Source organism: Chaetura pelagica, unplaced genomic scaffold (assembly GCF_000747805.2).
Source record: "Chaetura pelagica isolate M959 unplaced genomic scaffold, ChaPel_1.0 scaffold24, whole genome shotgun sequence".
In the NCBI taxonomy this organism is placed as follows: Eukaryota; Metazoa; Chordata; class Aves; order Apodiformes; family Apodidae; genus Chaetura; species Chaetura pelagica.
Window position 1 is genome coordinate 4,414,839 of NW_009953077.1, and position 27,487 is coordinate 4,442,325.

General features: G+C 38.8%; 1 protein-coding gene across 1 annotated transcript in view; it reads right to left on the minus strand.

Annotated features, from left to right (window-relative positions):
- The window catches only part of DOCK3 (dedicator of cytokinesis 3), a 169,673-nt gene that overhangs the window by 19,103 nt on the left and 123,083 nt on the right, over window positions 1-27,487 (minus strand). Inside the window, exons 25-41 of the mRNA XM_009996965.1 lie at window positions 27,032-27,159; window positions 25,619-25,765; window positions 23,433-23,531; window positions 21,201-21,295; window positions 19,618-19,693; window positions 18,900-19,000; window positions 18,574-18,632; window positions 16,469-16,617; window positions 14,150-14,235; window positions 12,266-12,292; window positions 12,050-12,145; window positions 10,280-10,340; window positions 9,738-9,831; window positions 8,892-9,040; window positions 5,576-5,662; window positions 4,378-4,482; window positions 1,052-1,193 (exon numbers count right to left, since the gene is read on the minus strand). Of these exons, the coding sequence (XP_009995267.1) occupies window positions 1,052-1,193; window positions 4,378-4,482; window positions 5,576-5,662; window positions 8,892-9,040; window positions 9,738-9,831; window positions 10,280-10,340; window positions 12,050-12,145; window positions 12,266-12,292; window positions 14,150-14,235; window positions 16,469-16,617; window positions 18,574-18,632; window positions 18,900-19,000; window positions 19,618-19,693; window positions 21,201-21,295; window positions 23,433-23,531; window positions 25,619-25,765; window positions 27,032-27,159 (1,701 nt within the window). The remainder of the gene's footprint in view (window positions 1-1,051; window positions 1,194-4,377; window positions 4,483-5,575; window positions 5,663-8,891; window positions 9,041-9,737; window positions 9,832-10,279; window positions 10,341-12,049; window positions 12,146-12,265; window positions 12,293-14,149; window positions 14,236-16,468; window positions 16,618-18,573; window positions 18,633-18,899; window positions 19,001-19,617; window positions 19,694-21,200; window positions 21,296-23,432; window positions 23,532-25,618; window positions 25,766-27,031; window positions 27,160-27,487) is intronic.

The following is a 27,487-nucleotide window of genomic DNA, read 5'->3' on the forward strand; positions in this document are numbered from 1 at the left end:
CTATACAGTATATATTGACCCAAGGGGAAGATACCTGAAGATGCAGTTTGTAGTAAGACATCTAAAATATCTACAGCAGGCAAAATATCCAGTGCCTGTTAGTTTTCATTAGAGCTAGTGTCTCATTTGTGCAGGCACTTTAGTAGATCTCTGTGCATTTAGGTACCTAAATATCTAATAATTTCCCTTTGATAAATATAACCTTATATATTTCAGCTTTGTCTACAAACCCACTTTTGGTCTCATTTCATCAATCTGCACTCAAGTTTAACCTCAGTGTTACAGACAAGATCTCTACATGCACAGAAAACCAACCGCAACACGCATAAAAACAAGCCCCCGTCTATGAAAGTATCGGTGTGATACAGCTAAGAGTGAAAAGCATGTGTTATGAAAGACAAGTGGTTAAAACCATCTTGTGCAATATCCTTGCTGCTGTCACATAAGCCAAACAGTGCTGTTCTCATGGCTAAAATCTCTTAAAGTCTGTGCACACTGACTAAATGTCATGTGGTTCAGTCCTTAAACGTATATGGCATTGTATTGGTTGCATCACAGCACAGCACAGCCTACCAATGGGAAGAATGAGATTTAAAGCCCTAAGTATAAAATAATTCAGCAGTTTAAAAGAAAGGGAGACTGAAAAAAAAAACAACAACACAAGAAAAAAGATGTGAGAAACAAACACAATAGAAAATAGCTCTTTGTAATTAATGTCTGTTCCCAAAAAAAATTATTTCCAAGAGGAGGAACTGGAAACACTTGTAATGACACAAAGTGTGCATAATGGCAGTGCTGTTGGTAAAGGTTTAAACACAATGGGACCAAGCACAGCTCTTCCCTTACACTCTGAATATGACCTGTATTACTCCCTGAATAAAAAGTGACTGTTCCCTCCAACAACACATGGCACAATGAACCTCTTGTCCTCTAAGGTAGGTGTGTGGTTTTGCCTGTATCCAGCTCCACTGAGGTATACAAGTTTGTGACCATTTCAGTACCTTATACCACAGTTACTCTAATCATAGTTTGCCCTTTCACTGAAGGATACACTGGGCATCACACTGCAATATAGAGTCATCTGGGTGGTTTGGATGCTGCATTGCAATGGCTTGTGGGAACTCGCTTAGCATCCTCTGCTGGAAGGCTTCCAGCCTCTCGTAGTCGTGGCCCCGACACACGTATTCTTTGTTCTGCAACAGCAACAAGCATAAATCAGTATCCTTAACAGTAAATTACATTTTATCAGCTTCCATCTGACTTTGAAATTCACTACTTCAAAAGCAAAGATAAATGCCAATGTCAGTTTGCTAATGTGAGAGCAAAATGGGCATTTATCACAACTGATACATTTTAGTCCTTCCATCTTTACCATGTATTCAGCAAGAAGTGATGAGTAAACAGACTGTTCCGCTGATCTCTCAGAACGATGCCTGTGATCTGTACACACATGGCATTCAGTCCTGTTGACTTTTGTTACTTGCTTTTTGGACAACTGAAAAGGGCTATTTTTAAATTGTAATACATACAATCCACCTCTGATCATGTGGAGCAGTCATCCCCAGGAACTCCCCTGTCTATAGTGGAGTTCTATGGAGAAGCCTTACCAAGAATTCTCAGTGGCCACTTAGCAAATTCCCTTCAGCCCTAAAAGCACTTTGCTCATGATGAACAAAATTTTGTTTTTGCTAGTAATGGATGGAAAGCTTGAATTTATACAAGTCTCTTGAGGCATTAAACCACTTGAGCAGAGTTCATCTCCAACTCTGAACAGCAAGATACAGGATTTCTACAGTCCTCAGTGTCATGAAGATTGTATTGCAGTGTCTTAATCCTATTACTGCAAAACCCAATTTTGATTGGTGCTAATGTTTGCTGATCCAAGACCAATCAGAGCAGGCAGATTCTCCAATTCTGGCAGTTTTAACTCACAGAACAGTAACTGGAAGTACAAGGAGATTTTTCATCTTCATCAAACAAAGAAAGAATCTCAGCAAACAAGAACAGTTCCTCCCCTTTTATTTATTGCATTTAGAAGCTGCAGTATATGCAATAATGCTTTGTTAATTGCTCTGAAAAAAGGTTCTGGCCAAGCAGTTCTTGATCTTGTAGCAAAATCCAAGAGAAAGCAGCAAAACCTGACCATGCCATGAAACACAGACAAGGAGGGCAATTATCTTTGGCTTTACATTTCAACTTTATGGAACAAGTCACATGTTCCAGCTGTGACATGTCACTTTGTGTGCATCAGTCACAGCAGCCAAGGAACTGGGAGAACAATTGCATGATGAATCTTGACAGTTCAGTCTGCAATGTCCAAACTTTCCAGCTATTATTAGATTTGGAGTGAATTCACATTTGAAGATGAATCTCTTCATGACACTCACTGCATTCTCTATTTTAGCTTTTGATTGCAGCAATTCAGAAATCTGTAAGCCTACAAAGTTACTCTGATTCTAAAAATAATGCCCTGAAAACACCTCAAAGCTAAATGTAATAGACTTTTTAGACAGATGCCAACACAAGATCTCAGAAGGTGACTTGTCAGGCCTTACTTGAACTTCTGGTAGGTGGAAGGTAGGGACAGTTTTAATTAACTTGCATAGAAAGACTAAATAGAAATGCAGAATTCACAGAAACACAAACAATTACTTTTCTAGACAAAGGGTCTTCAAAATCAAAGACACTGAAGTGGTTATTTCTGTCTTAAGCTAGACAGCAATAGAAAAGTAAATGAGAAAAGGGCATGGAATTATTTGATCACGTTAAATCACTCCCATATCCATTTTAAAATTTCAAATCCATGTAAATCTTTTTCTTCTCTAGAATAGACACTTCCAACCTCTTTACAGTGAGATCCTTGCTGATGTGATTGCTAATGGGCTTAGTCTGTGCTTCGCAGTGTGTACGCTGTATGGATCATTAGAGAGAGAAAGGAGGAGGATGACTTTTAATGAGATTGCTACATTAGTAATCTGCTATCAGAAGTACTGCTAGCAAATATAACTGCAGAATTAACAAGGATTATAATTATGTATGCTCATGTTTGCTGTTAATGTCTCCAGCCAAGTATCCATATTGTTACACACAGAATGAGTGCTGTGCACTGAAAACCTGTGCAGTGTGAAACAGCAAGGCCATGCAGGATCCAGGATAAAACTGCAGGATCGGGACTACAAGCTAAGCTAGATTAACTAGAGTACTTCAAATGTAGGAACACTTATGTGCCATAATGACTGTGTTGTCACTCATTTTCCGAAACATCTGTTGTTAGATATAAAAAAAGAAATAGTCTTCTCTGGAGATCTGTATGAAAGGGCAGTTACTGCTTCATAACTGCAACTCTTCTTGTTTCCTCAACTTCCTCTGCAGGTGTGTTCTGCATCCCATGTCAGGCTGCTACACTATGGCACTGTTGAGGTTCACCCTGCATTACATGAAGCCATCCTTTATCCACTGGTGGTGTCACCTTGATTAATTCCAACTTGGCTTGACTTCCCCTGCCTGTGATTCCATTAAAAGACTGTAATTAAACACCACTGTTTAAATCCTATTTAAAAAAACCCACCAACTTCGTAATCAGAGGGAAATTCAAGAGTGCAGTTTTCAAAATGGTGCAGTTTGGCTTTTTGTAGCTTCTTACTGTATAACTCAGGAGTGGTGCCATCTCTTGTCCAACTATTTCTTTACAGAGCACACTAAACAGGCACTTCCAGTCCTTGGAAACACACTTAGCTTGTCCTGTCAAACTAGATGGCATCTACCATCAATTTTCAGACAGCTCCTACAGCAGTTGTCAGATTATATTCCTTCCTTGCTCTGAACTAGCAACAAGACATTGTATGAAAAAATATCTGTTTTAGTTTGATTCCTCATTAGGAAAATAAGATAATTTCACTTTTAAAATGGATTTCAGACCCAGATGATCCTGCAACAACCAGCTGACAGTAAGCTCAAAGTGAGGACATGTCCAGAGAAGCTGCTGGGCTTTTTGTCGAAATGAGAGGAAATTTTTGCCTGTAGATTAGCATGAGAGTCATCAGTCTGGTATTAGAATCTTTCTGTCATGTGAGACTTTTTAAAGCGTGATAATTTGAGATGATGAAAATCAGTTGAGTAATGACCCAACATGGCTGCAGTGCAGGATTTTGCTTAATATAGAGGCAACTTGTGCTGCATCCGCAGCTTTTCAGAAATACACACAGGCATGAGTCAAACTCCTAAGAACATACCCAAATGAACCACATCCTTCAGTTCAGCCATAAAGCAGCTTCTACATGTGCTGTTATAAAAGAAGAAGCATCTCCACAACAAAATACAAAGCCTTAACTGCTATCCAGCTTTGTCCCTTTGCCATGTTTTATATGTCTGGCTTACCCGCAGGAAAAATGGGAATTTCCGGCCATAAAATCCAACTCTGAAAAACTCTGGCTCTAAGCGCTGCTGCTCCATGATATTATCATAATACGTAGCTTCCATTTTCTGTGAGGAAAAAGATTGCTGCTATCAGCCTCTTAATGCTGCATTTCAGACTCTCAAGACACATTAGAACATCATATCACTCTTTTGTCCTCACATTATTTTATGAAAAGACCAAAATTCTTTTCAAGATAAAAATTACTGATTAAACAGTCTCCATGGTGAAACAAACTGAAGTATCATCATACTCATTTTACATATGATGGAGATGACATACGAAAACTTTTCTGATGTGTCTCATTTTATATTAAACAGGTCTTGCATATAATTTTCTTTGCATTGTAATGTTAATGGCAAAGCTGAGATTAAGATCTGTGTTGGTTGGCTCACAGCGTCCTTATTCTCTCCTGCAGGTCAGGATCTATACCACTATCTGGAAAATTGTTTTGAATTCAATTGGGTTTGCTTTAATTGAGTTGAGGGGCATGAAAAATTAAAATTAAATCTTCTACAGCTCTGTGCACCAGCAGGTTTAAGATGGAAGAAAAAGGGCATTTGGAAAAGTAAGAGGACTTTCTCTAGTTGCAATTATTAGTTTTGTGGAACTGTGCTAGCATTCATATCAAGAGTGGGATTTCAAGACCTGTTGCCAAACTGAATCCCAGTTGAAAGGTTCTTAGGAATTCCATTAGAGCAAAAAATAGCTTTTTAAAGAGAAGAATCAGTGTTTGATTTTACCAGAGGACCAGATTCTTCTAAGTTGATAAGAATGCCATAAACATTTGCCTTCTCCATTTTTTTCTTTCCTGTTCCTCTTATAGCAACTGAAGCACTTGATTTTTTAAAATGATATTTCAATATATAATCTTTTAAAAAAGAAAAATATATTTAATGCAAAAACATCTATAAGTATGCAATAGCTAGTCCAGCTCCTGTGTGTGTGCTGTCTCCATACACTCATGGGAGTTTACTGCTAGCAGACTTAGGAATTCAGTGGATCTACAAAGTGATCAAAATGAATCAGTGGCAAAGGAGTCACTGTAAACACATGGAGCTGTATAGGGAGTATGATTATTTCATAATGTTTTGATGGGAGAGCAAAACTCCCTGCAGAATGACATGAGAGTCTGCAAGCAGAGGAACTGCTGCTACTTACCCGAATCCAGCTGAGGCTCTGATAATCGTAGAGACTTTCATACTGAATGGCCAGTTCTCTGCACAGTGGGATCCCAAACTCCCAGCTCTGTGAAACCAAAGCAAATCACACTCACAGCAAACAGTGTTACTGCCAGCTCAGCTGAGAGGATATGGAAACTCAATTTTGGGAGTTAATTTGATCTGAAATGCTGGGTAATAGATGTGAACATGCTTTGTGATGAAACAGTTTCTATTAAATACCAGATTAATTCCTTCTGCAAGATGGTAACGGAGGCAAATGTTCCATTGAAATTACACACACACACTGCTTGTTACTGACAGTTCACTCATGGGACTTGGAACCTATTTGGAGAAAGACAATAAACCTAACAATTTTTCTTCTTGTTAGACATTCCTTCAGCCCACTCCCATTATCTCCTTTGCTTTCTCCACTAAAACTGCCTGGAATGAAGAGTTAGGGCTTAGCTCCCCAGCTAAGTCCTCCCCCTCCTTCTCAGGGGTTGCTACTTTCTACTGTCAAGCACTGTGAAACACTCAAATACAGAGAGAAAATGTCCTCAGAACTGACCTGTATTACTGCACTGAGTAAATATCCATATTCAGAACTGAAAGCAAAACTCCTTTCTTCAACTTACAGTCAGCATACAGTAATGCTTTCCTAGCACATGATACTCATCACCCTCAGAGGTGAGGAAGAGAGAGACTGAGTTTGGGCATGGGACTGAGACACAGACTCAGGCTGCAGATCTTCCACCTGCATAGACTGGACAACTTTTGGGAGAATGACTGTTTCTTACTCTACTTACGTAAAAAGGATCTGTAACACCAAGGTCTCAGTTGAACCTTTAGTGAATTAACTTTTATGCATTACTAGGCTAAATTGCCAGTTGTTTTAACTGGGACCCTGTTGTAGTGAAAACAGTTAATCTGTGAGTTAGACTATCACCCTAGATTAGCAATACTGTAAATTATTGGTAGTAGTAACTAACAGTAATTATGTAAAATATTAGAACTTAACATGGACATATTTTTTCTGGTTACATGCACCTTCACTTAAAAAGGTGAATCTCTACATTGCTTGAGTTACTGTATTAGGTACTTTAAAAAAAAAGTGCATAAAAGGAAGCATTGTAAAGTATCTGTTGTCTCATCCTTAATACCAACAAAGCTTTTTTTCCTCTCAGCAGCAAAACCAGGAACTTTTTTATTAAAAGAAAGGACAGTTCTAAGAACTAAGAAGGCAAAAATAACGATCTGACATCTTTTTAGCTTCAGTTAATTACAGAACCTTATGTAAGAACTTGTTAAATAAAAGATAAATTCAGAAGCAATTTGAATATCCAGATAGGTTAGAATGATGGGAAGCCTGAGATTTATTTAGATAAATACAATACATACAATAGGAAATGAACTGAAAGACCAGTTACTTGACTACTTGGAATATTAGTCAGGTTTTTTGATCTCAGATTAACAGGACTTTTGCTGTGGTTTGCCAAAGTCCATGACATACATACACCAGTTAAGTGTTTGCAAACACAGACACCATTGCATTTTTCTATAGGCTTCCACATTCTTTACAGAGATAATTACTTGAAAAAATTAAAAAGAAAAGTCTTTTTGCCACACAGTGAGTGAAGGCTCACTTCCAAATGGGACACTGTGGCAAAGGCTACCCAATTCTGTCATGTGTCTTCTGGACAGAACAGAAAGCTGGCTGTCTTTCCTTGAGGAGATCCTAAAGATGTAACCTTTTCATGTTCCTTTTCTGATGTGAATTAAACTACCAACATGTAACCACATCTTATTTCTCAGATACAAGTTGAGGGAAGCAAGTTTCTTCCATTCCCTGAGCTGTTCCCTGTTACACGGCAACAGAAAGAACACTGGAAAGCAGCAGGAGGATTTGGCTTCTCACTATTTTTCACTTCCACAGTTTGAGTGACATAGACACTGCTTAAGTGGATTACTTATTCATTCAGCTACCATTTATACTAAAGGAGGATTAAAACACAAATAACTCAAAAAATATGCAGTGGGGAAAAAAACCCCAAGAGGTTAACACTCTATAATCCGTTAAGGGGTTTATAGCAAAATTACATCCTTCAAGTTTTTACTCCCCTTCAGCGCCCATATGGATTGCCTGTTTCTGTAAAAAATACAGGCTCAGTAGTTTTACACAGTCTCTAGATCATCTTTGTCTAGTCAGACAGTACACTGCTGCAAGATTTGCACAAGTCAGTAATTTTCCATTTTTTTTTAAGTGCAGTCTGAAAAACCCTGAATCTTTCTGAAACCAAGAGACCCATCTGCAATATTCTTAAAAAAGAACAATTCTGGCAAAAAAAGTAATTATTTTTCATTAATCACTTCTTCATAAATAGGCCATTTCTTCCTACACACAGGAAATTTACTTCCTTTTGCAGGTTCTGTAGAACATGTCTCTGCCATATGCAGCTTTTTGTTATCAGGGCTAGGAAAGAATTATCTGGAATGGCAAGTCCATATGAACGAAATCACATTTGTATTTAAAGCCACTGTTGCTGCCATCACAGGCAAAGCCTACCCTGAGGTGCACATACAGACATTAGCTTCCAATAACATAAGCTGTAGGAATTTTTCTAGAGAAGGGAAAGATTTTAAAATCTTCTGACTGATACCACTTAAGGTTCAGCTCTGAAATATTCCCAGAGTGCCATGACAGAAGGCACTGTAACACCTACATCTGCAGTAATTATAAATTAAAATTAAAAATTACTGTATGAAAAACATACCAAATATGTGAAATTGAAATGTACTGATTTTCTTCTTGTGCAATGGATGGAACTGCATTTTAATTGAAAGCCACTTTAAAATAAAAGCGACACTGAAAGAACTCAATTATTTTTTTAATAAAGGGGCCCCTACAGTGAAGTCCCTGCCATTTACTTCTGTAGGTCAGAAACAAAACAAGCCTCAAGGTGAGTCATAACACAGCAGTTTGAACAGGCAACTACAAAATGCAATCCCACCCCGCAAAGCTAAGGAGCTGGCATTCACAGAGCTTTCCAAAATTTGGTTAAAAGGTATGAAAAAGTTTGGTGGTTTTCCAGTTGGCCTGCCTAAATCAGTTCCAAAGGTTATGCATAAGGAAATATCCATATCCATTCTCTCATCTGTTTTTTGGTCCAGACAATCAAGACAAGATCTGTCAAGTTATGAAACCTTCTGGTACAAATTTACTTCCAGAGTAGTGAATTGAGATGACAGGCTTAGAAGCCCTAGGTAAGTCAGGAAAAGGGAAGGAAGCTGCTGGAAGAGAGAAGAAGTTGGCATACCTTCCCTTTGTTGAAGTAATGGATAATCTTACGGCACAGACCTTCCTTACGTTGCCACTCTGACTGAGATGGGTAATGCAGGAACTCTCTCAGAGGTCTGTCCTCCCACTGAAGCAACTCACAGTACAAAAGCAAAGTAAATGCAGCCTCTGTTGGAAATGCAATTATTGAACACTGAATCAATGACAACAAATCAATACAACCAGTAGGTTGAAAGGTCACTAGATTGGCTTCTTAAGCAGTCTGGAATTTCTGATTTACAATGGAGAAGAAATTCTGAAGTCTCAAATGATCATGACATTAATTACTTAAAACAGCAGCACAAAGCTGTTTCCCATGAACCTGATTTTTAGGTACAAATCTGTCAGGTTTCTTTTTATATAGTTTAATTGCACAGTCAGATATTCAGATATGTAACTAGATTTGTGGTCTGCAGCTGCAAACAGAGCTTGGAGAACACAGAATTAGTCTATACACAAGTGTTCCCTAAATACTGCAATGCAAGGAAATACAGGACATGATAATGTAATGGTGAGTTTATGATTTTTATCTTCCTCTAAATTTGATTCCTCTGTTGTGATTTTTTTGATCAATCTTTCTTGTAGAACACTCTAATGTAAAATTTGGAGTGTAACAGAATAGTTGTATGACTGTGGGCACAGACAGACTATTTGACTTGAGGGAATGAGCTGGACCTCTGCTTCTTATCTGCCCAACTGCCATAAATGATTCATGCCATATTTTTTTTCCCCAATAGAATGAGTTAGATATTAAGAGTAACAACAGTGGGAGAATCAAAAACTTTCACCAGGATTTCAAGCAGACCCCACAGGATGTCTTACTAACCTGTATAGTTCTCAGCCTGTAAGTGCATGTCACACAGCTTGTGGATATAGCGGATGTACATCTCCTCCTTGTTAATCTCTGATTTATAGAAATTCTGGGAAGGAGTTAAGAGAGTTGTTACTGAGACTCTTCATTCAAGACAATCAGCAGCACCTGTGTATGTATAAAGGTACTGACACAAGAATACATTAGTATAAAAGAAAGGTAATAATTCTTTTCACATTCACACCGATTTAGCATACTAATCTTACACATTTTTTTTTTTAAATGAAGGTAGTCAGGTACTGAAAGAAAAGGCAAGAGGGGTTGTAGAACCTCTGTCACAGCTGCACAAGGGCCTGAGGAACCTCACGTACTTGGCCCTGTTTTAAATAAAGCATTGGACCGGAGACCTCCAGAAGATCCTCACAACCCCTGTTCTGTTCTGCCATCCCAGTGCTCAGGTTCTGAAGTTGCACTTGCCTGAGTCCAATTCCCATCCCAACCTTTCCCATCTCAGTTTCAACAACACTATTACAAAGAGATAAAGGAAACATCTTTACCATTAGATTAACCGTGCAGCCAATTTTCTTGTTTTCTGTTTCATCTCCTTTCATACAATCCCTAAGAAAGCAGAGCAATGTTGAAACATACATCTGCAAAAAAAGTCCTTTTAAAATACATCTGAAGTTCTTATCCACCAGAGTTTCCTTTGGCCACAAACAACAGTTAATCATACATTTTATTTTATAAAGTTCCTCTAAGAAAAAATTCCATATTATGGCTTAAATGAGAGGAAAACTGTCTTCTTACATGTCTGCATCTGAGAACAAGCACCTGAAATGACTGCTACTTCACGTTTTACAAGAATCTGAACAAAAATTTGATAGTATTCGCCAAAAAACATCTGAAAGGTCTACTATGAAAGTGAAAAACTATTATTTATCCAGTTGTAAATGTGCAGTGGTTTCCCAGTCAAAGGATTAGCTTTCTTATATTCAGCCATCCAGTGTAATGCTGGCATTGCCTGAGTAATTCAGACTAGGTTACCAGCTTCACAGGTAAGATAAATTTTTTCACTAGTTTCTGGAACATTTTTGAAGTTATTTCCATTCAAGCAGTACAAAAAAGCTTCAGAAATCACTGATCTTGGCTTGAGAAGGTCACATTTGCTTATGACAAAATACCTGAAGCAGTGACACAGCAAACTGCCTTAAGAACTACTGTGTCAGCTAACTGGTACTGGACTCCAACAGCTGCCTGTGTATTTCTAAATTCCAGTGCAGTTCCCTGTTCCATTCTGGGAATGCTGTGAATTGGGAATACATCTTCTGTGTACTAAAGAAAAGCAATTAAAAACTGGTATCTGTTCCTCAGTTAAGTATGAAAATGTATAACTGTGTATCAAAGTTGTGATGAGAGCAAATTTAATTTAAAAAAAGCAGCTCCCTTGCATTCCCTTTAAATGTGTCTCAGATACCTGGTCTTGCACAGTAGTTGATCAACAGGTGGTGTCAGGAAGCAAACAGGAGATTGGATCAAAGTGGTAAGGATAACAAAAAAAGGCAAACTAAAAAGTACACAAAGGGATTTGGAATTGCAGAACACACAGGTTTTCAGCTATAATGAGCAGAAGCAGCAGCAGAAATTATCTGAACTCTTATCAGTAGGCTAAAGATAGAGATTCTGGGACAGTTCTGTATAATTTCACATTGCCTGTCATTCCATAAAACCAACTCTGTGTGTGTATGAAGGCAAAATATTTTTTTGTAACCAAATCAACAGTTCAGCTGTATTAACACAATGCCCCTGCAACCTTCAGCCTCACACTAAACAAAGGGTGCCCAAAGTGTTGTGGCATCTTGCACAAGTGAGTCACCAGGTGACATGTCAGACTTGCTGCAGATGGAAAGTTTTCCAACCCTGCATGTCTAGGTGAGGCACTCAGCCCATCTTGGTTCAGCAAAGCTTTTGAGATCTTTCTTGCATTGAGCATTAAGTTTGCTGAATTAGGTGAGATCATTTAAATGACAGAATAAATTAATGCTTTCGCAACCTGAATAAACCTCAGTACAAAAACACAAATTAAAACATTTCTTCAACTTTGCTATTATCAGGAACAAGGTACAAGAATGAGAATCAGGGCTCTAGAGAGGAGAGGACTTAGGATTTTTTGCTCAGAACCCAACAGCAATGATTTAGGCTTGCTCACAGAATACTTGCCCTCAGAGAAGCACAACAGCCCAATAAAGAATAAAAATGTTCCCTGTAGAAAAGCAATTTGGTGCTACCACTTTACAGCCACAGAATATATCAATGCTGTTGCCAGATACCTGTAGTCAAGCAGCCGCTCCATGAGACGAGTAACTGATGTAACAAAAGAGATTCCAGTCTCTCGCCATGTTTCCTGCTCAATCTTCTCCAGCAAACTGTTTGGAGATGGAAAGACAGCAGGTGAGGCCTCCAGGGATATGGAATAGTACATGCAGACATCTGGGGACAACTTGGTTTTTCCCTCATTAAACAAATCCCTAGAATTACTGTCTTACCTGGGATAAGGCCCAAAGAGCTGGGTTCTATTCCAGGCAGCATGAAGCAAAGACAAGGAAATTACCAGAATTGACAGGAAAAGGAAAAATATCTTCACATTGCCATTTAGAATATAAGAAACAGATTATTTCAGCTGTTGCTTGTGGCAACAGTTGATTCCCACATTATTATCTGTAGCTGAAATACTGCTAACAGCATCAGAAGTTGGGAGTGTAAACCTACTGCATATGCTTCTTCTTTCCTCATCCCTACATAAATTTTCATCTCTAATAAGCAACTGACCAACCAATCATTAAACTAAATAAAGGCAATCTGGTCCTGCTCAGCCGATTAGACAACAGAGTGAGCATGGGAACACTGACAATCATAGTTAAAAAGTCAAAAAAGGAAAGCAAATTTACATGCTAGTTTCCTGAACTGGATCTCTGGACAAAGCACTTGCCAATTCTCTACTGGCAAGAGGACGGAAATTCTGTTGGGTGTCATATGTGTCCTCAGAAGGGGCAAAGTCCCCTGTACTGGGATGATTTCCAGCTGAGGGAGCCATTCCCGTTTTGGCAGTATAGTCGAAACAACAGAATTCAGGGTCAACTGTTTATTTCACATGGAATTTATTAACTTTGTGGAATTGCAGAATTGTTTCCTCAAAGTTCACATCATCCTCAGAAAAGTCAGTAGCAAATATAATCTAAAAGCTTGCTTGACTTCCAGGCAGTGTTTCTTGTTAACACATCCAGTCACTATCATCTAAAAATAAGTAACAAGCTACAGTCCCAGAATTCTTAACATTGTAGGTAACAAATGGAGCAAAGGAAATGCACAATATTCCTCTTACCAAGTGAACTAAAAAACCCACCAAAACAAACAAGCCAAACAAGCAAAAAACCAACCAATCTGACCTCCCCCACCCTCCATAGCTATTTTCTTTCCTTTATCCCTGAAACAGACGTTATTTTTATATATAAAGTGCCTGGCTTCCCAAGGCTGAATATATACAAATGGAAAGTGAATACAGTAACATGCTTCCTAGGAATAAGCCAACATGATGGGCAGGCTCATCTGTCTAGAAAATGAATAAATATGCAATTGTAAATTCAGAAACATAAGTACTGGTTCTAGGAAAACAAAGGTTTCTGCCTTAAACTGTCAGCATGCTATGGGGACCACATAAAACTGTCTGGGATATAGGGGTAAAATTCTGGTAATGATCCCTTTGGCTCCCTGGAATATGAATATATTTAGGGTTAACTGCACTGGACTCTGTGTTCAAAATAAGGCCTTTTGATATAGACTAGGATCACTGGAAGTTAGATTTGGAGACTGATCTGTAATCAAAGATGACTGAGTAGAATGTCAGATATAAAGACTTCAGGTTCATCCTTGCAAGTACAGCTTTTTGGTGTAACTGGGAGTGGAAATAGTGTCATGATGGACTTTGGAGGAAACAATTTGCAACTGTTGAGACAACCAAAACACAACCTTCAAAAACTGGGAGAAGCAAAGGAAAATGCTGAGGAAAGTCACTTTTTCTCTAAGAGGGCCTGACTTGCTAGGCTTCTCTAAACAATCCTAAGGCCATGATTTCCTTCAAGGCAGGCACTGGCTCCTCTGGCAAATTTTGATAGGAAGACAGTAACTACTTACCTGTGCAGCCTTATACTAGAGTTCACAGAAAGAAGACAAAGAATTCAGGTTTTTATATTCTTTTCAGAATTAGAGCAACGTGTTTCTATTTCACTGAGCCATGCCATGGAAACCTGCCAGGAAGCCCTTCAGTGCTTTCTCTGGAGATGGGCAGAGGTGCCACAGCTGCCCAGGTCACTGCTGTGACTCTTGCAATGACCCCACACAAAACAGAGTGAGCAGAAACTGGCAGAGCTTACAGCAGGCTGAAGAGTTCCCTGTAGTTCTCATCACCTTTTCCTTCGGATACCAGGCTGTCCAGCTTGTCGATCAGCTCAGCTTCCACCTGGATGACGAAGCAATTGGTTACAAACTGACTGTTCATGTGGAAGATTCACTTCCAAACACTAGGGAGACTGGAAGAGTATTTCATTTCTCATGTGTTAAGGCTGCCCACTTCTGTGTGTGAGTGATTTATTTCTCTGTGCCTCAGTTACAAGGACACACTTTTATCATTTTTTACTGAAATAAGGGGACTGAAACTAAATTATCCTTTTGCTTATCAGGATCTAAATGACCAAGGGAGTTAATGCTGCATCTTCACAGGAATTTCTGAAGGACCCACTTTCTGTGAAGCAGTGTATCAGATACACTGTATCCTGCACTCTTACAGAATAGCCATGCAGAGAAACTAATTCATGGCATGACTGACACTGGTCTGCTCGGATGGTTTTGCTCCTCAGTAATTGATTTCCAGTTATCCAGGCATCATTGCATTGGAAGATGATTTGTTTATTAAACCCAGTTTTGTCAAGCCTCTCTGTGATTATATGGCACATTTTCTTTTCATACTTCTTTCCTTCAATCTTCACTGCTAAAGCTGTCCCTCACGAATCCCAGACCCTGGAGGCAAGGCAAAAAGTGTGGAGAGAGGAAGATTGTCCCTCAGTAAAGGAGGACCAGGGTCGAGTTGGAAGTCTGTAACCAGTGGTGTCCTCCAGGGGACAATACTGGGGAGCTGAGGCTGAGAGAGCTGGGACTCTTTAGCCTGGAGAAGAGCAGGCTGAGGGAAGACCTTATTCATGCTTATCAGTATCTAAAGGGTGGGTACAAGGAGGATGGAGCCAGACTCTTTTCAGTAGTGCCCAGTGACAGGATGAGGGGCAATGGGCATAACTGGAACACGCAAAGTTCATTTAAATATGAGGAAAAACTGACAATTCTGTGATTCCAGACAGAGAGGCACTACAGTGTCATTATGTTTCTCTTCCCTGACAAAGGTTCTGAATGCCTAATACAGTCTAGCACATTCTTTTATGACATTTGATATCAGATATATACTTCATAAAACAGTGGAAATTTGCTCCACAGTTAATTTAAGAAATCTTAGAGGTCTAGTTTAGAATACTATAGTGAGTATAAAATTTAAATGAAGATTATAAAGAGTTCATCTTGATACAGAAAGTATAAACAGGTCCAGAAACTTGAAGATAAATATAGGTACTTCAAACTGTAAATGTCAGAGCAAGGACTGTTCTATTGTTATGGTAAAATAAGCAAAAAGAGGATCATGGTTAAATGCTACTGTAATAATTACAGCAGTTAATAATAGTAATAATCAAGGGAGTTGAAGAGGAAGAACATAAGCTCCTGGTAATAGTTCTCCACACAGCCTTTAACAGGCCAGGTAATGGAAAAGGTCTGTTATTTTCCTGGAAGAATAGATTAGATCTGGCATTTTAATGAGTTTGTGGGTAATAAATAATCATATGAATTATGATAATTTAAAGGATTTACTACTTCAGAGAATTTATGTACAGATTCCTTCCCCCACTATTGCTCCAAACACAGTGACAATGAAGCACTGTCATCTGAGGATCCAGTCCAAACCAATCCTTTATTATTAATACTTTGCAGTAAAGGGATCTGTTTTGCAGTGGAAAATTGAAGCAGTTCTCGGACCATGGCTGGGCAACAAAATTATGAAGACTCTTGTCCCTGTTCTGCAATCAGAGCTCACAGCAGGTGGAAGGAAACTACAGAGCTGGTGTTGGGCATAACTATTCCAGGACAGCTGCTACAAGATCTAAAAAATACTCAGTCACAAAGTCTGTTTTCAAAGTGTGCTGCAATTATTTAATTACACAACACCACTTTCTAGCTGGAAACTGAAGACTGAGAAGCAAAGCCCAGAAATACTGGCTAAATGTTTCCATCTCAATTTTTGGTTCTCAGTCTGACCCATTTAATGGTCGACCAATAATCTCAGTGGAACCAGTGGGAGCAACAAGAGCCCAGCACTTCCAAAATGCTTTTCCTTATCTCCAAAGTGATGAGCACCTCACTCCTCTGTGTTCATGGGAAAAGCAGCTTGCTGTGGAGTGCACTGTTCAGATAATCTTGGGAGTCTTGTAACAGTTTTGTGAGTTATGCTACAGATTTTCTATTTGCATATATTTAATTGACAACATCTTCACAAACAGAAAGGGATCAATAGATACAAACTCCTTGTTCCAGCTGGACACTGCAGAGACAGAGCAAGAAAAAAAATGCTGCAAGTTCTTGGAAAGTGACTTCACCTGCTTGAAGTTGCCATTCTTTCTCTGCTCCCAGTCCATCATGTCATGGAAGATAGGGATCATGATATTCCGGACTTCTGGTTGTGGCACAAGTGTAACACCAAGAAAGGGGCCAATCATTCCCGGAATAAAGTGAATCTTATGCTCACCTGTACAACACAGAGCAACTCATTAAATAAAAGCCTTTCTTATCTGTCACTGAGAAAATGGGGATCCCCTGCAATAATGACATATACAAAGCAGCAGGCATGAACATTAGAAAAGTAAACGTACTCTTTTTCTGAAAGGAGTGGAAAACCAGTATGTGCTTTACATCATCCCTTGGTAAGTCTCTAAGAGCATTTTTAATCTCACTATGAATGCCTTCAGCAAAAATTGTCAGTACATTTTACTTGCAAAGGAGATAAAACTCAAAAATAACCAAGCTAAAACATATTAACTGAGGGGAAAAGAGGCCACAGATACTTCTGATTTATGAAAAAAACCCAAAACGTTTTGAAAGGGCTGGTGAGAACAGTGGCATTTAAGAGAACACACTTGGATTTCAGAGAACTACAGAGCTCTTCATCCTCAGTGCTATGGAAGTCTCAGCTGCATCACTGACCTTGACTTAGGACCAAACTGCACTGCTTCTCAGCAGCTGCAACCCAAGGCATTTTGCTAACATTCTCTTCTGGGCCGTGTTTACTGAGCAGCCACAGAGAGCACATCACAGTAGCCACATTTGGAACAACATTCAGTGATAAATACCTCTATCTACAGATCTAAACCAGGCTTCTCATTTCTCAAGATCCTGACATATTTTCTTACAGATTATGGTATGTTTTTTAATCATGGCATTTTACAGGTAGCTGAATAGCACTGCTACTTACATTCCTACAATAAAATGTTCATATTTGGCTTTTTTAATGTATTGCTTGCAGCCATGTTATTAAGTTATCCAATCGAATTTGTATCATTCCTTTGCCCTATTCATGATCTACTTGTTCACAGAACCTTGTATTATTTGTAATCTCTATTAGCAAACACTGTATTATTTTCCTCTAGAAAACTCTATGCTTCTTTTGTCCTCAGACATTTCCACAGGTATTCATTTTTGGTGCTTGATGGAGACACGATACTGGCCTAGCTGGACATGTTCTGATGCAGTACAGATGTTATTTGGCTCTTCTATTAATAAAATCCTTAATTACCTACACCAAATACTGCTGCAACACACAAAAGTACAAGTCCCAGATGAAAACTCTCCATTTACCTTTTGAGACCTTTGACAAGATATATTTTACCCATTTTGTAACATGCTTAATTTCTTAAAGAAAATATATAGAAAAAAGTCAAATGAATTGTAGAAGTTGAAGTTAGTCACAAACATTGTGTTATTGTGGACAGGGCTCTTGGGGGTTTTGGTTTTCTGTTTTGTTTTTTAATTAAATTTTTTTTTTAAGTAGTAAATAGAATTTGTTATGAATACTAAATGTCTGTAGACACCAAAAACAGAAGCTCTACTGTATTTCTCTTCAAACACACATAGCTATATGTGTGGTGGACTTGGCAGTGTTAGGTTTGCAGTTGGACTTGATGTTCAGAGTCTTTTCCAACCTAAATGATTCTGTAATTCTGAATCATGACAACTCTGGCTTTTAAATCATCTACAAAAAATAAAGTTGGTTATAACTGTGAAAAATGAAATTTCTGCTTTTCCGCCACAGATTAGACAAAAGTCAGAGAGAAACAGTCTATCTTGACAGGAACCTGACTGCAGCACAGCTGCAGGGATTAAAAAAAGCTGATTTTATATTTGCAAACAGACAAAAGCAGTCACCGATGTGTTAAAACAACCAAAACCTGCCACTGTCCCATTTGAGAGGAAAGCATCAAGTTGATAGGAATGCATAATTTAAAATAATACAAGTATGATGAGACAGTGCAGAAAAGATTTGTGGTGGGAGAAGAAAAGTACTGCCTAGTTTTACAACTCTTAAGAGAAACTAAGTATTCTACGGTGCTACAATAAGTTAAAACAAACAAACAAACAAACCAACAAATCAATCCCAACAGAAATCTGGGATTCTTTGGCTGTTAGGATAGAGAAGGAAGAGACATACCCAAGTTCTGCCACATGCTGAAGAGCTCATATGCCATCATCACTCTCATATCACCGTATCTGAAAGAGAGGAGATAAGAAAACTGCCTAATGGGGAAAAAACCAGCAAGGTGGTGATGCTAAAAAATCCCAGAGAAATTAACATTTAAGTCAACATAAGAATATATCAAACAACTTGACTAAACACTGAACACTGAATTAAGAAATCTACTGATTTATTTCCCAAGCATCTCCACATCTCAAGTTGCATATCAAATCACAGGGATTTGTGGTAGGAAGTGTAATTTTTGGGGTGGCAGAAAAGGCTGGGAACCCAACAAAACTTACTTATCCAGAATCTTCTTCCTCTTGGCTGGTGTGGTGTTTTCTAGTTGGAGACTTGGCTGGTTTATAAACAAAACTGCCAGGCTGAAATAAGAGTTCCACACCTGTGACACAGGAAGGAAGTTTGAAAACATTATACTCGAAGGGGTTAAGTTTTAAACAAGTGTAGGAAGACATATGTTCTTTTATATTTAGAATGAGACTGTCACTTTTTGTAATCAAGATATAACTTAATAAGTATGTATCTCAACTACTGAGATACAAACTCTGAAGGATACCAAGGGGTTATTTAAAACATGGTAGGAACTAAAATTACCCCCCTCCAAAAGGTAATGCCACTTGGCTTTCCTCTTTGCACCACAGTTGAAAAATTAATAAACTTGGTGAGTACAGTTTTGTTTTTTCTATAGGTGAAACAGATTTTATCCCTCAAAAAAACTCACCCAAACAACCCCAAACAAATAATTGCATTATATCATGAATGCAGGCCTGGTAATTTAGTCAGTTTTCCCAAATAAATGAGGCTTATGCCATCATGCTGTATGTGCATGTCCTTAGATATACGTCTGGCAGCTTGTCCTTAGTAACACTGAACTAGTCTATTTTGAACTCCCTCAGATATAGGGAAAACACTCTCCAAAATACTGATTTCCTCCAAGTTTTATGTCAAGTTTTAAGTCAGCTATTTAAAACAATGTCATCCCATGTTCTCAGTTCTTACTTTAAAATCGAAGTCCGTTTCTGTGAAATTCTTATGCAGGGCAGAGGACAGATACTGAACTGTTGTAACTATGATGCTGCAGTCAAAAACAAACAAAAAGAAAAGGAACAAACAAACAAGAACATTTGAATCTGAAGTATTACATAACACAGTGGTTTGTGGTGCTGAATTTAGAAAAGGTCATTCCACGTCATCTCTGCTAGACTCACACAGAAGTCACCCATTGTTCTGTGTTGTAATAAACAGTCTGTACTAAGTGAGAAAAGATGATGATTTTTTTATCATTACTGTAACATTTGGAATTTACACAGGAGCATTTAAAATCCTGTCTATTTTGCATGGAGGGGCCTCCATTCACCTCCAGTGAAAGCAAAGAAGACACTCAACCTTCTCCTGCTTTAAGCAAAAAGATTTTTTTTTCCAGTGAAGACCAACTCAAAAAGTTTGAGCTATTTCATTCTTGGCTGCATAACGGTCCTTGATCTGGCCTATACTTCAACTCAACATATTTGTAAGCATTTTGTCAATTGTGGGTTCCCTGGTATTTTTTTGTAGGTGGCTAAATATATGTTAGTAAAAGGCAATCAAAGCATGTGATAAATTTAGTATTGATAAATAACATGTAGAAAGCCAGAAACAGTATCAAAAAAACCAGCTCATCTGTGATTCACAAGCAAGATTTCCAGTAACGCTGCTGAACATACCCCTCAGCCTAAAGGTTTATGGCAAAATTGTGCCAAAGGGAACTAGGTAGCCTACAGCACCTGAGGTAACAACTCTCTTACGTGGAGTTTTCTTATCTTACAGAACTTCATTTAATCTTTGCATTCAAATACTGAAATCCCCTTCTTTCACTTTTTAGTAGCATTGTCAACTCACAGAGCCCACAGCTCAGCAGCTGAGCAGTCAGCCTTTAGGAGAAGTTCCATGGTGTCTTTTACTGGGAAACCCTCCAGTTGTCTGGAGAAATTCTATAGCTAGTTTATCTAAATAAACCAGTAAATAATTCCTGCCACCCTGAGTTCAACACACTGCTGCCATTCCAAACAGCATAGTATTTGACCCATCAGAAGCAAGACAATGAACCAATTAGGCATTAAATTGGTAGAGACCAACTTAATTGAGAAATAACTCTGTATGTCATGCATATGGTGTCAACACTAGGGTCTGCTCCTCCTTGTATAACTGAGTCCTCCTTCCAGGTAGGTTAGAGAGTGATGTTTATGGGAGAAGACAGCCATTTAATGCAGTAATTTCCTGAGAAAGGGACTTGAGAACCTGCCTGTTAGTACCTTTTGGTACAGGTGTTGTTCCTTGCCACACATGATGACAGCTGCTGTGACACTCAGCTTTGGGTTTACACTTTTAACTCTTTGATATCAGGAAACAGAACAAATACAGATGTCCTAGTTTGGTCCAGAGCGTTTAAAAAACTGCAGAAAGAATATGAGCACTCCAGAATTCCTGTCCTGATCACCACATCTCAATCTGATGGGACACACAGCACCAGTTTTAAGTGCTCAGCTGAAGAGAAAAAATTCTGATACAGAATGTCAAGAGTTTATAGCTGCTTCTTTACTTACTTGCTGGTGAGCAACCTCATCACCATCCAGTCTCGAGGAAAGACACTCATTTTCATCAGGTTCCGAAATACACAGAAAATCTTCAGGAGGAACTCCTAGCACACAGGGAAAACAAAAATTAAAAATCACCAGCAGCTACAGATTAATCTGTTTCCTTGATTCTAAGACAGTGAAGCCGACTGCACTGTCACCAGGTCATTCACTTGAAAACATGGAAACAACATATATTGGGAGATGGCTCTTTTAATTTGGTCCACATCTCATACATCCTAAACAAGTTGCAGCTGGCTTTTAAATCTTAATTTCTACAATGAGATGAAAAACTTCCCTGTGTTCATTATCATGTATGACTGCTCATATTATCATCTAGAATTCTGGTGTCAATTTGCAGCTATTTTCAAATATACTGGAATAATAGTAATTTATTTATGCATTCAATTAATTAATGTAAATGTCCAGATTTATTTGAACTTATGTCACAAAAAAGCCAGACACTCAAACTCAACAGAAACTCCTACATACACGTACAGAACAGAAAACCCCATTTCTGGCAACATGCAGCAGGAAAGGTCATTTAACACATTCAGCTGAATATTTGCTTTCCAAATAATTCCCCACACCTAAAGATATTCCTGTATTTTGACTGCCTGCACCTCTGTGTCTATAAAGAACAACAGTGAGGAGCAAACACGCCAAGTTGTTGGCCTCGCAAACATGACTTTGTTACTTTGTTTTTTTATTCTACACAAAATCAAGATGGCACAGAAGGTGAGAGTGCAAAGTTTTTGTCAAAAACTGTCCCACCATTATGCCTTAATTTGTAGGAGGAAAGATTCATATCTTGGTTTAAGTGAGCTCAGACTAAAGCAGCAGAAGCTTCTTGACTTTTGTCCCCATTTTTCCCTAGATATAACAGTGATAAGTGAACATAACACCTTCCATCCAAGAAGTAGTATTGGAAATATTATTACAGCAATATTTGAATTATTAATTCAACTGATAGTGGGAAAAATATTTGGGTATAAAAATTTTCAGCCTCTGTGATACTCCTGAACATATCCTTAGATTGCCAAACTGTTTGTTCTTATGGGTGTAAAGACAAATTTCAGCTCAATGGTGAACCTCTTCACTGGTCTGACACAAGAATTATAATTTAGATAGCTTTTAAAAATATCTACTAAAAGGAATATTAATTAATTTATAAAATATTTTTCCTATGAGCAATTCAAAAGTTACTTGAAAGGTAGTAATCTCAGATAACTATCAACCTGAGATACTTCAAACCTTACCCCAGGTTACCCTAGAGGTAAGAATTCTATCATCCCAATTTTATCTCCCTGATTTATTCAGCCTCTCCATGTGAACGTGAAATACTTAGAAGCTGACAGACTATTCAGAAAGGATTTCTCCCTATGTCTCCATCTCATTTGTTAAGGCAACGTAAGTTCCTGCCAAATTACATTATTCTTATTGTCCATATTTTATTGAGTGTCATGCTAATCAAAAGCATTTTATATAAAATGGGGTTGTTATTTATGAAATTATTCTGCCTCCTAATCAGACGGTTGTCAGAGATACTCCTCTTTCCTCTGGAAGTTGAGATAAAGAGCTGGTTTCTGCTGATTTGAGATGTGCCATTTCAAATTGTCAGTGGCAAAAGAGCCACCAGAGAGGGCTGTGCCCCTCACCAACCCCTTATTTCATGAAGAGCCATAATTTAAGTCAGTATTCACAGATTTGGGAAGCATGCAGCAAATGAACTAGTAAGGTTACCGCTTTCCCAAAAATCCTGTCTGCTAGAGATATTTGTACCCTTTCAAGCCTTTTTAGAGGATTTAAATTATCTTTTGGCATGAAGTCAGCACTCACTGTAAGTAAGCTCCAATGCACACTGAACATCTAGTACAATGAACATCTAGAACAACTGCCTTTACATTCATGGGATTAAAACAACCTGTTCTTCTTGACTATTTTCTATATGGTACAGTAAAGATGCCCTTTTCTGTCTGTGAACATCTATCTTGGGACCTCATTTGCTCTTCTGAATACAATTCAGTGCCCTGTGGTCTGAAATATTTTTATAACATTAACATGTATTATTCTAAAGCTGAAAAGATGGCCCATGAATAGAGTTCCCGTGAATGGAAATGACTAGCAGGGCAAGTGTTGCTGGAGGGAATCCCCTCTACTCTCCTGAGTGACTCACTCTACAGACATTATGTTCTGTTGTACCTTTAGTTCATCCTTGCTTTGGAAGTTGTCCAGTAAGTGCTGGAAATGAGTGTCTGACATCTGACGTAGCAAAGATAAAAGGCAGGAGACATATTCTCCCTGTTGACCAAATGAAAAGCTATTTCATTCAAGACAATCTGGAATTTCATAAATGTAAAACTCAACGTGGGGTAAGGTATAAAGGGAGGGGTCTGAAATGGCCCCAATGCCTATGAGAGGAAAGCTGACATGCACAGAGATTAAAAATACTGTATTTTAACAGTTCCTGAATTACTTGTAAGACACAGGAATACACCTCTTAAAGGCTCTTCCACAGATACCAGCTTTAAGGAACTTTTAACCAATCTTGTAGTCTAAAGAAAAATAATTTAAAATTATTAATGCAGAAATAAATTAATTGCCCTCCAAGCATGCAGTTTTTGACAATCACCTTTTTTAGTTACTGAATATATTATGTCTATCAAAGATGTGACTGTAGCTCATGCAGACATACCCAGAATTATTTAAACTAACAGACTGAGATACTTGAAACAGCACAGCCATGACAGCACGGGAGCAGGATGGGCTACTGAGGGTGTTTGGAATCTTGTAAATATTTGTCTTACTAGTATTCACCAGGTTATGTGCTGCCATAGCTACAGTACCAGCAGCATTCTAGTAAGATATTCTGCATATAGTATGGGTAATCCTACATGAGCTACAATTACATTTCTGACCTGCAAAGCAGATGCACCCTAACCAGTTACCACAGTATCCCAAAGTGTTTTCCAAAGATGAGCTCCCCCATTTTACATATCTGAAAGCAAAGCACAGAGAAGTTTAGCAATCTGTCCAAGACAGCAAACAAGGCAGTGCCAAGAATGTCAGGAGTATGTCTTTTGACTTCTAGTCCCTTGAACAACAGTATTTTTTTCTGTGACAATGAGCAATTAATTTGGAAAATACACAAACTACTTTCTAAGCAGTATCTAGTAAGATTTGAGACAGCACTGTGCTGTGAAGCATAAATTCAGGAACAAATACAATGTGATTTCATACTTGGGACTGTGCATTGGTTTTTTTTCTAATTGGTTCAAGCATCTCTCCAGAAGCTCTGACATAGTTTGTTCTGATAAATTTGTAGGGCTGAACTTCATTAGGAAAAAAGGTCTCATATGGGAGGTGGCATGAGACAGGTAACAGTAAATCAAATGGTAGGAGTGAATGGAATTGAGCTATGACTGGACAGTTGCAAGCTACTGCCTTTCTTGTTTTGTGTCAGAGAACATGTCTGAAAACTACTAAATGCCTTGTTCTTTATTAGGAGTCTATCATTCCTTACTTTATCTAACAGAAAAAGATACAATCTTTTCTCCTGTGTGAGCAGTGAACCTCAGTGCACATCTGCCCCCAACAACCTCTGAGGTTTCAGCCTTTTGATAAATAGGGAGAGTCTAAATAAAGGGATGTTCTGAACAACAGCCTAACATTCTGCCATGTGCATTAGAGACTCTGACAAGCAAAAACAGACTAAAATAGGCTACAACAGAAAAGGGAAACAAATCCAGAAAAGAAGAAAGCCAAACAACAAATTTTCTATTTTTTTTTTCCTCTTCTATTGCATGTCAAAGAAAATCATTCTTCCCCTAAGGCTTATGCTGGCTGTCTGGAAAAAAGTGCTGGGTTTTCCCTCTCCTTCCATCAAGCTCAACAGCTCACTTGAATTAGGACCTGATAATTTCTTTACAAAAAGTATGTTGTGTTTCATTTGTGTGAAGTAATCAGTGAATCTGGAGAGAAGCTCTTTAGGGTGTTAAGTAAAGGGACTTGTCCACTGAGGATGACACATTTCTCAGTCTCAGGAATCAGAGCCTCACACAGCCCTTGGTGATACCTGTGTAGGGGTGAAGCCCATGGCAGCTACCCAGCTAACACATGCCTCAAGTTCTAATCAACAACTCTCAATCACAGCTGCAAAGGCAAACAAGAAAATAACCTGGAAATGCACAAAAGCTTCCTGAGCTTCAGTGCATCCTGCAGACCTCACTACTGCACAGAAGAAGGAACAAATTTGTGGCTTATTAAGGGTAAGAGACAAAGCCCTGGGCATTCATGCAGCAGAGATGATAATGAGGTGCTGGTGGTGGTGAGGGACTGAACCAAAGGTTAGAGAAGCAGGAAATAGAAACTGATTGTTAGTTACTAACAGTGATTTCTGCTGTGCACTGCGGGCAACGCTGCCCTCTTACCGCCTCCTGAGACTGCGATTTACTCATGATTGTAAGTAGAGTTTGTAAAAGCACATCCAGGAGGCTCTCCACCATCATCTCAACCTCCTCCACGACATCTCCCTCCTATAGTAAGTGGTAAGCAAAGAGACAGAAACTGGAGTGAACAGAATTGGCCTCAGTTCTGCTGAGTCAGCCATAACAGGCAGCCACTTCTACCATGGAGGTGCAGAGAAGTAAATTCATCATTGATACTGTTGTGGTGCCAGTGTGCCTGTTACCTCCTCAATTCCTGATGGAAACACTCAGGGCCACAGCCATAGAGGTAAATCTATAATCAAAGGTCTGCATACAGCCTAGAGAAGAGAAGGCTCTGGGGAGACCTTATAGCAGCCTTCCAGTACTTGAAAGGGGCTACAAGAAAGCTGGGGATGGGCTATTCATCAGAGAAGATAGAGATAGGACAAGGTGTAATGGTTTTAAACTGAGAGGTGAGATTTAGGTTACATATTAGGAAGCAATTCTTCACTATAAGAGTGGGGAGGAACTGGAATGTGTTGCCCAGGGAGGTTGCTGATGCCCCATCCCTGGAGGTTTTTAAGGCCAGGTTGGACAAGGTTTCGTGCAACCTGGTCTATTGGTAGGGGGAGTTGGAACTCGATGATCTTTAAGGTTGCTTCCAACCTTAATGATTCTATGATTCTACTCTAGAACACAATGGGATCAAATTATGTTCAGGAACCTTTATTCTATGGCAGCATAATTTTAGCTTATTACCATGGTATGTTTCATGTAATTTCTGTCACACAAAAGTAACTTGTAATTGGAAACACTCATTGGTATGAATTATATTTAGCACCATGAGCTTCCTCTTTTAGAGTCAGGTGGGGAAACTTCACCACCCTCTGATTGTGAGCTATAGATGATCAAGTTACCATTTGAGATCAGAGTATTATGATCATCAGTGCTGGCTGTTTAAACTCAGCAGCAACTTCCAGAAGTAAGTGTGATTTCATTGATTGGATAATTTTAGAGTATTCTCTTAACATGAGTCACAAAGTGCTAGTTACCGTCTCTTGCAGAACTGCAAGTCCTAGAGCTTTTGAACTCCACTGACATCCAAGTTCTGGGCTTGGATGAAGAAAATTAAACAGTGTCAAACCTGGTAAATGCATGTTTTTTTCCCCCTCCTAACAGCAAGAACATTGTGTAGTCAGACTGCTCTGAGTCACATACACAAAAGCGGACACACATTTCAGATTTCTCCTGCTGATAGGAAGTTAGCAGAATTTTGTTTTCAAAATCTCTATTAACCTACAGAAACTTCATCCTTCACTTTACTGAATCAGTGGTGCAATTAAAAAGAAATAAATAAATCAAGCAGCAGATTACCAAAGAGCTGGTCTTGATTATGGAGAAGATACTACTGAGGATCCCAGAGCAGATAAGTAGCTCCTTCTGCTGCCGTAGGTGAAGGTGAATGTGGTGAAGAACTACAGGTAGCAGGATGCGCCGGGACTCTGAAAGAAGGAAAATCACATCACAGTTCTTCCAAAAGAGACTTAAATTTCAACCACCCCAATCATCAGCCTTTGGTACCCAAACAAGCCTACTGGTACATGGCATGTTTGATTACTTGGTGCAACTTCTACAGTACAGGCTGTAGCACAGCACACTTCCACAAGCTCCATCTCAGGAATGAATAGTGCACCTAGGTAAAGGATTTCATAAATGTGGTAGAGCATGTTCTCAGTAGTGATACAGCTTGGAAACAACACTTGTGAACATACTTTCTAATGTTGATTTCCTTTGTGCTAACCATTCCTCTCTTCATGTAGCTTTCCAACT